At 47.0% G+C, this 12,164-nt stretch overlaps 1 protein-coding gene across 1 annotated transcript in view; it reads right to left on the minus strand.

Moving 5' to 3' along the window:
- Positions 1–280: 280 nt before the first annotated feature.
- Positions 281–12,164, minus strand: part of AP3D1 (adaptor related protein complex 3 subunit delta 1) — a 43,484-nt gene continuing 31,600 nt past the window's right edge. The window contains exons 20-32 of the mRNA XM_054290950.1: positions 11,730–11,929; positions 11,013–11,086; positions 8,627–8,837; positions 7,356–7,418; positions 6,631–6,729; positions 5,751–5,900; positions 5,582–5,629; positions 5,105–5,294; positions 3,968–4,056; positions 2,952–3,037; positions 2,496–2,617; positions 1,687–1,766; positions 281–1,533 (exon numbers count right to left, since the gene is read on the minus strand). Of these exons, the coding sequence (XP_054146925.1) occupies positions 1,438–1,533; positions 1,687–1,766; positions 2,496–2,617; positions 2,952–3,037; positions 3,968–4,056; positions 5,105–5,294; positions 5,582–5,629; positions 5,751–5,900; positions 6,631–6,729; positions 7,356–7,418; positions 8,627–8,837; positions 11,013–11,086; positions 11,730–11,929 (1,508 nt within the window). The 3' untranslated portion in view covers positions 281–1,437. The remainder of the gene's footprint in view (positions 1,534–1,686; positions 1,767–2,495; positions 2,618–2,951; positions 3,038–3,967; positions 4,057–5,104; positions 5,295–5,581; positions 5,630–5,750; positions 5,901–6,630; positions 6,730–7,355; positions 7,419–8,626; positions 8,838–11,012; positions 11,087–11,729; positions 11,930–12,164) is intronic.

The raw sequence follows: 12,164 nt of genomic DNA on the forward strand, positions 1-12,164 counted from the left end.
GGAAAAAAACAGAGCAGGGGAATAAAAAATAAGTTGAAAGCAAGGGATGTTGGAGAAGGACATCAGCTGAGCATCTCTGCAGGACACTGTGACATCCCTTTCCTGTCAGCGACTCCACAAGATTCCAATAGTGCAGAATGGGCACTTGCCACACTCTCCCTTCTTCCCCCTAAAGCGACTGCTACAGTCCCAAATCTGCAGCTCCTCAGCCCCCTCCCCATCCTGCACCCAGCAGGGAGAGCAGCTCCTCATGGCAGGGAGGGGGATCATCATCATCATCATCATCATCATCCTCCTCCTTCCTGCACCTGGGACAGGAGCTCCCCATCCATCCTTCTCTCCCTGGCAGGGAGGGCTCTGCCACAGGGACCCAGGGGCACTTGTGCTGCCAAATCTGCTCTCAGTGCTGCAAGGGCAGGGCTGGGGGACACTGAGGGGACACGGAGAGAATGACCCTGCTGGTTTCAGAGCCCAGGGGGAGCACATGGACCTGCACACAAGGGGCTGCACCCATGACTGTTTCTCTAACCGGGTAATGGTCAACCTCAGCTAGTGAGCAAAAGGATAAAAAAGCAGGAACAGACCCCTTTGGATTTCCAGTTTCTTGCTACAGCTGAACTGTTCAGGAATGTGAAATTGAAGTGGACTCATAAAACACATCAGCAGAGACAGCTCAGAGGGGAGAGGCCTGACAGACTCCATGTGTGGGGCAGTCGAGGGGAGCACAGACCCAAACAATAACACTTCCAGCCCATTTCATGCTTCCACACTCGACTCTTCCAGCTGTCGCTAAAAGAAGGTTAAGGCTCAAGGCAACTACTATAAACAGAAACTCAAACATCCCAGTTCCCACAGGGCTCCTTTGGATTAGCTCAAGGAGATGGAGGATATTTATATGCTGATCACAATAGATCTTGAGATAATAATAAATCATATATATATAAAAAAAAAAAACCAAAAAGAGGCCTTCTGGTCCAGCACCAGCCTCTGCTAGAAATATACATCAACTACAGCAGCCCTGAAGACATTTTCATGGCTAAGGATTAAGTCAACCTTCCCTGGCATAAGCACAAGCAACAAACTGTGCTACTGCTGATAAAGTCCTGCTCAGTCGCCGTCCCACACAGATGAAGGTCATGGGATCATCATGAGCTGCTGAATAAATAGTGCCCACCCCTCCCTCCCTCCCTCCTCCAGTCATGTCACCAGGATCTCTTTGGGCTAGAAAGGGTTAACACCACAGTTTGTAAAAAGTTCTGAAAATAAAAAGGTAACATACAGCCTTAAAATGTCTAAACTGCAACCAATGGTGGAGTGAACTGAAAGCACGTGCCCCAGGGTAGTACATGCGTACGAGGGAGAAACTTAACACTTGGGTCTGCTCGTCTTTACACGTTGGGTGTGTTTCTGCTCGTTGGAATATTGTATAAGGAATATTCAGCACTTGGACAATGTCTCTTTCATCTCATCCAACAAGTTGCTAAGCAGGGTAGAATCATTACATTTCCCATCTATGGATACAGAGTTCTCTCCCTTGAAAAGGAAAAAAAAAGAAAAAAAAATAATTAGCTTCTCTTCCAAGTGGGGATAAATGTGTTCCCAGCCAAACTCAGGGGCTGGAAAGAGGCAGAGGAAGGCAGGGAAGGCTCCGGGTTTAGCTTCTCTCAGGGGTTACAGTGCTCTCACCTTTTTTACCAGTAGGCAGACGTGATGGCCTTGGATAGAACGGCTGTACATGGATGCACACGAATCAACGCGTTCCACAACTGCAGAGAAACAGCAATTTCATTTCATTCCAGTCCATTTTAATTCACCCCTGCTTCCCCTGGAGAGCAGCCCTTGCTCTGCCTGGCCTTGAGGAACAGAGGCTTCTACAGAGGGGAGGAGGAAGTCAGGGTTAAGATGTGCCTGGCTCCTCGTGGCTTCTCTCTGGGACGTTTCACAATAACGAGGTGAGTCATTTGTCTGCTAAGCCACAAATGTTCTGTGGTAAAAACACAGCTCAGAACATAGATTTCTTCCCCAGAAATACTTCCAGTGAGGCAATGTCTAATGCAAACACCAGAGCATGATGAAACAGCCAGTTGTTTTGCTTCAGTCAGCGCTTGTGTTTTAATTAATAAACCCAAAGCTGAATAGCTGGGGCTCTCCCTCACTGAAAGGAGGCACTGGGGAAGGAGTCTGAAGCCCTGCAGATCAAACCCACCCTCCAGAGAACAGTTACAGCCTGAACTCCACAGCAGCTGCTCCCATGAGAGCTGTCACATGCCTCACTGGGCTGCAGGAATTCCACAGGGACACAAGGAGAATTCATTTTGAAGAACACTGCATGCTTTGAGTGTTGCAAAACTGGAGAAAACTCTCCCAAATGTATTTAATCTGGACATCACCTGCTCCTGTGGTTGCTGAGCCCATGCAGTGTTATGCTCACCAAGCACAGCAGAGATTTCAGAATATGGAATTCTGCAGAAGGTTCTGCATCAAGGCAGACTCACCTGAAAAATGATGATGAAAACAGATCTTTGCCAGTAGATGTTGGAAAGAAATGCTAATTCCATCTACTTTAATAGAACTCATGTGCAGATCTCCAGACTCTAGGAGCTTGGCAAAAGCATCACTGCAGAGCAGGAAGGAAAGTAAATGTTTTATTAGAAATGCAAGTGAAATCTGTCCCATCAGCCCCATGAAACATGTCAGGATACAGAAGCTTAAGTGCTACCAAGCTCGAGGAAAATGGGTTTACAGCAAATACAGAAACCATACTCCAGAACCCACTGGAGCAACTTGTGCCCTCTTGCTGCCAGAGCTGCCTCTGCCAGCTGCAGGGCACAGAGCTCCCCCTGCAGAGCCACTTGAAATCAGTCAGTGGATACATCTGAACAGCCTCCCCTTACACAGACACTGCCCAAGCCCTTGGGAGCAGCAGGGCTCAGCCTGCCAGGGGCGCTCACCTGTAGCAAGGCGTCGTGATCAAGTATGAAGCACAACTGAAGTGCAATTTGAAATCTAGTTTTTCATGGGTTGAACCTTCATCATCCTGCAAAACAGAGCAAAGGAGAGCAGGTGAGTGGGAACCCTGAGGCAGCCACCCCTACCCACCACAGAGGCACCAGTGAGGAGCTGAGGGCTGAGCTCCCTCTGAAGGATCAGCGTGATCCCACCACAAGACCAGCCCACTCAAAGATTTGGCCAGCTGGGTTGATAATTGCACCCACAACAGGTAAGGGACACACTGGGCTCCAGTTCTGCCTGCACTCTGCTGAAATAAACTGAGCAGACTGAGTTTAAACTAACACTTGGAGATGTGGTTTTACAGTTCATTATTTCCTGAGCAAAATAAGAAATTAATAGTTCCCAGATTCTTAGGTACTAAAATAGGACTAGCATGCTATTTTTAAGAAACTCTTAAAATAGAGATAATGGCTGACTCAGGAGTAGCCACAACTGTCTCCATTCATTTCCTTTGAGCATCTCTTTCATTAATAACTGTACTGAAATAACATCAGAGACCCACACAGTCTTATCCAGTCAATACCTATTAAACAATACCTTCCTCTGACCTCACTCTTGCTCTGGGTTTCCACTCTTAATGACTGCACCTAATTCTCATTTTAGTTTTGCAGCCTTGTAGCAGGCTGCAGTGTCCAACTGAGATCAGAAGGAGCAGAGCCTGGTCCCCTCTGTCCCCTCCCCAGCAGATCAGTGTGATTTCCTAGCTGACAATGTGGCACATGTTCCAGGCTGCCTTGCTCACACGCTGACAGCAGTGACAATCCAGGACGTGCTGACGCAGGGCTGGGGGCACTCTTTGCACAAGATGTCATGTGAAAATGTTCCTCACAGAATGGGCTGCTGCAGCAGGGATGAAATGATGCCTAAAAAAAGCTCCAGAGCAGAGCTTCCCACCCAAGCCCGGCTCCCTGACGCAGTTCCCAAGGAAGCAGAGGCAGTTGAGAGCTGCACTTACTTTGACTATAAAGGACAGTGTTCCTTTTAACTTCTGAGCCATAACAATACTCTGAAGTGTAAACACAAACTGGGCTTCATTAGAGATTCCTAGTGTGAAGAGAGGAGAGGGAAAAGTCAGGTCAGATAATGGTTTCCAGATCTAAGTAATGGTTAGAATAAACTGACTGATGTGCAGACTATTTTTGAACCAAATCTGAAATTCTCTGAGTTGGAATAGTTCTACACACAACTGCTGTGATGAGTCAACAATGTTACAGCACTTGGGTCTCTCAGTGGCAGCAATGGCAGCTGGCATTTGATGGAGGTTATTGAGCAAGTGCCTGGGCAAACTGTCACAGTGTCACAGATTTAAACTATTTGCATAACTGGAATTATATTATAAACATTTCAGAGTAGCTTTCAGAGCTAATTTGAATTCTAATGGTTCTATGTTTTGCTTTTAATATACAAGTCTGTGTCAAGAACTGCCACATAGAGATTTAAAACAAATCAAATACCCCACTGCTTTCCATGGGGGATTGAAAAGCACCTTGAGGCCACTCCAGCCCTCTGTGAGCTGTTCCAGGATTCAAATTAACTCCTTGGTGAAGGAAGGGAAATTCAGGGAAGTTCACAGATTTGACTGTACTACTGTGCTCTGTACAAAACCATTATCCTTAATTTCTGTGCTTAATACTTGAGCTGCCCTCCTTGCACATCCTTATCACAAACCTTCATTGCAAAAGGCCTCTGCCATTCAAACAGTGGGACAAGAGCTCCAGAATGAATCCAGAGTGGATTCGAATGCTTCACAAACCTCCTATCTTGTTTTATTTTAAATCTCATAGCAAACACATAACAAATTTTGCATTCCGGTAGTCAAAGGTGTGCCAGCCTGCAGGCACCTGGAAAACGAACTCAGACATTTGGATTCCCAGCCCTAGATAAAGGCTTTGCTCTTGCTGTGCAGAACCACCTGCATTACAGCCACACTGGGAGAAGGCTTATCCTCTCCAGGGAACTGTGGGAAAGCCCAGCAACACCCAGGCAGAGATGTTTTTTCTGGAAAACAGCAAGAAGTTCAAGCAGCTCTTTCCACAGGAGGGCAGTGCAGGGCCAGCCACACTCCAAGAGCCCTGTGCAAAGCTGTGCATACCAGGGGGGAGCTGGAAGGGCACAGGGATCCCATCGTGTACTGATGATCCTTCTGGTCGGAGCATTTTAGTGTTGAGAGAGTCCAGGACATTCAGTTCCATGCTCTTAAGGAAGCTAGTGCTTTTGTTCTCAAAGATAACAGACACTGTAACTTGGCTGTCATGCTGGAGGTTTCCTTGGATATCATAGGTCTGCAAATGAAGGGAAAAATGTCACAGGAAAAATCAAACTTCAAGAAACAGAACACATTTATCCCCATTTTACCTGGGGGTAAAACCAGGTTCAAAAGGGAGGTAATTTGATATGGCTAGAAGATTATGGAAGCACACTGGGATTGGGAAAATATCAACTTAGAAATTAAAGTGGGCCACCCAAAGGAAAGGAAATAGAGCTTGGGACTGAAACAGTCCTTCAGTTATGTGATGGCTACATAAAGTCACTCCCCATCCCCAGGGCACACAGAACAGCCCCAACTCACCATTTTGATGTATGGGTTTTCAGCAAGAAGGCGATAACTGGACATGGGCTGCAAAACAAGAGAGAGCTCACAGTGACACCAGAACTGCTGACTCTGGGAAGAGCTGTCACTGCCCACCTTCCCAAGAGCTGAGCTCTCCCTGTTCCCAGGCCTGGGCACAGTTACTCACTGGTAGTGGCTCATCCTCTAGTGTCCCGTTCTGCACTGACTCTGGGGGCTCCTCCTCACTGTGATGACTCTTCTTCTTGGATTTCTTTTTATCCTTTGATTTCTCTTCTTTCTCTTTCTTGTGCTTTTTCTTCTTATGCTTGGAGGATTTCTACCAAGAAGAACGAGAAACTACAACAACCCTTAAAGAAACCCTTGATTTCTAGCAATGACTCCTCCACCACACTTCTATCTCTAGACTCTCACTCTCTGCATTTCCTGGACTGTGCAAAGTTTCCTTTTACAGCAGAACCCAAAACAGAGCTACCATTCCTGAAATCCCAAAAGTAACTCCATGTGAAGTCCCAGTAAACCCTGCTCCCCACACCTTATCCCAAAGTAACCTGGGAACAGCACAGGGCTGAATCTCTCCAAGTGTTTGGAAACTTTAACTGGGACCTGTCCCTTGGCTCAGGGACACGAGATGGTCACAGCTCCCCAAGGATGCAACATTTGCAGGCAGTCACTGCACTGAACAGATGCTGTTGGTAAATCCTCTGTGCTGCTTTTTAAGGAGTTTGAGAGCGCAGGAGAATATGGCTGAAAGGTGACAGCAACTTCATGAAACCAGAGAATTGTGAAGGTTGAAAAAGATCTTTAAGATCATCCAACCATCAGCCCAGTGCCACCACATCCACCACTAAAGCATCCACAGGTGCCACATCCACAGGTTTTCTGAACATTTCCAGGGACAGTGACTCCACCACTGCCCTGGGCAGCCTGTCCCAATGCCTGACAATCCTTTCCATTAAAACTCAATACAACAAAATCTTTCCTAATATCTAATCTAAGCCTCCCCTGGTGTAACTTGAGGCAATTTCCTCTTAACTTGAACCACTTACCTTTCCTTCATCCTCCTCCTCCTCATCTGGTTCTTCCCTTTCTTCTTTTTTTACCACTTGGGGTTCAGCCACCACAGCAGTGCCCACTGCAGGCTCGCTCTGAGGAGAGGAGCAGAAGGATTCTGACACTCATGGAAAGCAGCTGGAACAACCCAATCCCACAGCAAAGGAAACTCAACAGTGACAACTCCTCCCAAGTGTTATTTCAGAAATGACATTGGGCTAACATGGTATCAAGGCTTTCATTTTATGCCTCTGAAACCCAGCAAATATGATCACCTGAAGACACAATTCAGAAGATTCCCTCCAAGGAATCCATCCCCTTCTATCTTTGTCTCTTCCTCTAAAATTTCCCATCAAAATTCATGAGAATTTTTCTTTCACACTCTGTCTCTCATGTCTATTAATATTGCCAGAGTCTACCTCATACTGGGAAATAAAACCATACAACTGTATAACATTACACTCATCAATAACAAAATCAACCAAGGCTGGAGCTGCATCTGTATTTCTATTTCTATTCCTTGACCTGCACAGAATGAGCCTCAAGTCTCCCATTTCAGCTCCTGTGAACTGGGCAGACACAATATCTCTGCTGCCCAGCAGGAAGGTGAGGAGATGGAGCTGATGTTCCCCTCTGTGCTGCAGCATGACACAGCACTCCTGCACCTCTCACAGGCAAGGAATAACCACAGAAGTTTCTTCTGATGGGGGAAGATTTCTACCTGTGGCTGGGGTGTGGGAGCAGCTGGTGGAGCAGTGGAGAGCCAGAAATCCAAGTCTTCCCCCTGAATTTCAGCAGAAGAAAAACCCCATTATCATTGTTTACATCTTTCTTAAAAATCAAATTAAAAACTCAACAGCAACAAAAGAAAACCAAAACAAAATGATCACAAGGATGGAACATCTGCCTTATGAGGAAAGGCTGGCAGAGCTGGGGGTGCTCACCTGGACAAGAGAAGGCTCCAGGGACACCTCAGAGCCCCTGGCAGGGCCTGAAGGGGCTCCAGGAGAGCTGCAGAGGGACTGGGGACAAGGCCTGCAGGGACAGGACACAGGGAATGGCTCCCACTGCCACAGGGCAGGGCTAGGTGGGAGACTGGGAATTGGGAATTGTTCCCTGGCAGGGTGGGCAGGCCCTGGCACGGGGTGCCCAGAGCAGCTGGGGCTGCCCCTGGATCCCTGGCAGTGCCCAAGGCCAGGCTGGACAGGGCTGGGAGCAGCCTGGGACAGTGGGAGGTGTCCCTGCCATGGCAGGGGTGGCACTGGATGAGCTTTAAGGTTCCTTTGAACCCAATCCAGTCTGGGATTCTGTGAGTCTACAACAATTAAACTAAAATTTGAAGTTCCCATGGAAATGCAGCACTGCAGAGTGCTCCTCATGCTCAGATGCTGTGACACATTCAGGAGCAAACACACCAAGAAGTTTCACTTCACTTTTTGAGCACTTCCAAAGGCAGGCCCAGCTGAGAGCACCTGCCCAGCACCCCCACACCAGGACAGGGCATTCCTGGCATTCCAAGGGCTGCAGGGCAGAGGGAATGTGCAGCTCTGCAGGGGATTAACAGGGGGATGCTTCAAATCCTGACAGCAACTGGCAGCCATGGGCAGGGTTTATAACTGAAAGGTTCTGGAGCACATGGGAGTCAGGATGCACCACAAATGACACAAAACCAGTTCCAGATATTTTGCTAAGGAGTTCCCCACTTGGTGAACAGACAAACTATCAGCAAACTCAGCTCCACGTGAGCTCTGGCAGATCTGCTGTGTAGGCTGCAGTAAGCTGAATTCTGCTAGCTAAGGAGGCTCAGTAAGTGTTATTTTTATTAACAGAAATCTTTAAATACCTGCTGCTACAGTAGTAAAAATTGAAGTAAATAGAGGGTGAATGCATTGAGCTGTTTGTACTGTTAAATGCAACTGTTCCTAGGCAACAAAATGAACTCAGCAATAAGTAACAGCAGGAGCTAAAATAATGCAAATCTTGGAGAATTACCTTTTTTACTTCCTCCTCCTCCTCCTCCACCACCTTTTTCTCTTTCTCTTTCTTCTTTCCTTTATCTCTCTCTTTATCTTTATGTTTCTTTTCCTTCTTTTTGGGTTTCTTGCTCTTCTTCTCTGCTAGGGGAACTTCTGAGTCTGGTGACTTCAGGGTCTCCACATTCCTGTGTCTCTGCACTGGCAGCTTCTCACTGTCTGCTAAAGGTCTTGAAAAGAAAGAGCCCATTACCTGCTGCACACAGCTCCCTCAGCCACATAACCTGGCCAAGACAAGCTCTGCTTTGTTCTTAGGGAGCTGGGCCCCCAGGCCTAAAATCAGTGCATACTTCCATACCTGGAGTTTTCTTATGCACTGCAGACATTGCCCTTGTGGGTTAGGAGTCAGAGGAAACAATTGGAAGGTGACAGAGCCAAGGTTTTGCTGTTTAACCCTTAGAGGTGCCACCAGAGGCTGAGGAACACCCCCAGAGGAACAGCTCCATGTTCCACTGTGTTTCCATGGAATCCCTCTCCAGGGAAAAGCAAGGATGTGGAACAGCATTTCCAGCAGAGCGGAAATTTCAGCAGTGGAATGTCAGCATGGCTCCAGCAGCCCTTGAAGGGTGTGGGGTTTGCTGTTCTTGATGAATAGATCGGCCTAATTGGGAACTATTCTAAGTAATTTTTATTTTGGAAGTTTGCACTAGGAATTCTTACTCTACTATCACATTTTGTAAGTTAAATGTAACTTCAAACACCTGTTTGCAAAAAGCACCGACAGCAGGTGATATTTACCCTGTATCCTAAATCCATTACTTAGGAAAAAAAAAATCACAAAAATTTCTCTCATTCTTGTCAAACATTTCCAGAAGCCAGCAAGAAATTCACCAACTGCATATTTTTCTATTTATGGCTTTTATTTAATGTTAATTTTCACACTGGCACAGCAAACATTACTTCAGGAAGATTTCTAATGGCCTTAACTGCCTCAATTTTTTTGCTTATATTGCATTAAGAACCAGAACCAATTAATTTTTCACTTTCAGACACTAAGGGAAGATTGAACAATAAACAGTTGTTCAGTCTCATCTTTTACTATTTCAGATATACCTGTACAGGAACAGCATTGGTGCTGGAAGCCAGTGACAAAACAGACACTCAAATGTGAGAGTCTGAGTTAACAGTTCCACCACCCTTCAAGGACTTGCCCTGTCCAAAATCAACCACCCTGACAAAGGTCAACACTCAGGAGATATTCTTACCTGGAAGGCTTCCCTGAAACCAGACTGCGTGTGAGCGTGACAGACAGAGCAGTGCAAGCACAGAAAGAAAGAGAGAGGACACAGACATGAGAAACCATGACAGGAGAGCACAGCACTCATGGCACAGGGAGGGAATGGATGGAACAATCCAGCAGCCCTGGATGCCTCCTGAGCACAGCCCCCAGGACCTGCTCTGCTGGGTGTGCCCAGTGCTGCTGAGAATCACCATGCAAATACAGGGGCTACAGGCAGAAATTAATTTCCTTTTATATATTTGTCAGTGCAGATTTTGGCCTTCCAAAAAAGGAGTTCCTCAGAAAGTGTTTTATTCATTTTTTCACAAGGTACTGAGAGGCCAAAGCCCTATAAATTTGGCACTGCAAAGAAAGGCACAGACCCAAGTATCAGAGGAAGAGAGAGATCCCACACACACCCACATGGGCCTGCACAGTCTTCAAAAATTTACAGGAGGCATCCCTGGACCATAAGTCAGCAATTATTTTTAGCATGGTGATTTTGTAAAAGAATCCAAACCAATCTCCCTGTGCAACACTGCACAGCCCAGGGCTCATGGGCACAGGGATGCAGGGGCTCAGAGCTGGCACTGGCACAGCCCCAGAGCTGGGCACAGGGGTGACACACAGCTCAGTCACAGCAGAACAACTCAACAGTGGGACACACTGCAGGGCCACAGGGCAGTGGGGTGGGACAGCCTGGGTGTCTCTGGTCAGTGATACAACACAGGCTTGCCACGGACACAGAGCTTCTGAGGGGGACAGATGGACACAGCTCACACTCAGTGCCAACACAGGTGACAGCAGAGAGACAGTGGGACACCCAACCCTCAGAGTAACCCGCACCTGATCCAGAGACACTGTCTGTGCTTCCAGACTCCTTCAGTCACACTCACACTACATTTACTGACTCCCCCGCCCCTCCCAAACCCCCCTCATACTCAGGAGTTGAGATTTTATCATCCAAGCTGCAGTGGGAGCCAAAGCTGGATGAGCACCTGAGGTCTCAAAGCCATGGGGAGAGCCTTCAGCCTTTTCCCCTCATGGCCTGCTGTGCTTTGCCTGCTCAGCCCCAGCCCTGCCCTCAGGCAGTCCCTCAGTGAACTCACACACAAACTGCACTTACTTATCCAGGTCTATGTCAAGTGCCTTGTAGGGATCATTGGGATCTTTATCATCCTCATCACTGGGCAAAGCATTCTGCAGGAGAGTAAAGAGACACCCAGTGAGGCAGCAAACCCCTGGCAATTTTCAAACTCAAGCTTAACACCACTCAAATTAAAATTTTTTTGAGCCTGTGAACCCTGCAGAGGCCAGCTGCAGTCAGGCTCAGTAAGTTATGGGAACAATGCACTTCACTGCAGCAGCCAGTTTCAAGATTAATTTGGAACAGAAACCCCTTCTTCATAACCAGCAGGACTTGAATTGCTGCTGTTCGGTTTTGATTAAAGGAAATTTTAGAAACAAATACAGATTACATCATTAGCATCTGCAATTAATTATCATCAGCTGCAAAGCTGCTGACTAGACAGCAAGTTACTGTCAAAGTGAAGCAGCAGAGCATAATAAATGCTATTTGGGCAGTGTTACTTTTAGAGCAGGGATGAACATTGTTTTGTTGGTTTTGACCTTTTTAATAGCTTCAGTGGCAATTTTTGTCTTTTTGTTTAAAAAAAAAAAAGACAGTAATTTCTTCCCCTGCAAAGAACAGCCTGGGATCATCTCAGTCACTTCTGAAACAGCTCTGGAACTGCCACATCACAGACTGGCTGCAGCTGTGGGGGCAAAAATCTCTCAAGAGCTGCACACAGATAAATCCCAGAGCCCAAGCACAGGAACTGACCTCTGGCATCTCCTCTGTGATGATGTCGACGTGGTGGGCTGGAGCAATGTCCTCCTCACTCTCTGTGTGCAGGGAGTTGTGGCGATGGTGTTTCCCTCTCTTCTCCTTTTTCTGCTTTTTCTTTTTCTTGTCTTTCTCCAGTTTCTGTTTATGCCTTCTCTCTTCTTCCAGTTTCACATACTGGTCTGACATGGGCATTCCTGGGGAAAGCCAAGCTGCTTTCAGGTACAGAGCACATGTACTGAGAACTGAAACACCACATCAGGAGTGTGCCCTGCTGCTGCTTCCAGCTTCCCAGAGCCAGCTGGATCCTCATCTCTGTGCTTCCACACAGCCCCCCAGGCACCAGCTTTGCTGTGCACTGCATCTTTCCAGAAACAGGAAAGAGCTCAATCCTGCTCTCTCATTCTTGACTGCATTATTGCATTACAAGGA

Source organism: Melozone crissalis, unplaced genomic scaffold (assembly GCF_028551555.1).
Source record: "Melozone crissalis strain CALT ecotype California unplaced genomic scaffold, PUWL_Pcris_2 ptg000088l_1, whole genome shotgun sequence".
Classification (NCBI taxonomy): domain Eukaryota; kingdom Metazoa; phylum Chordata; class Aves; order Passeriformes; family Passerellidae; genus Melozone; species Melozone crissalis.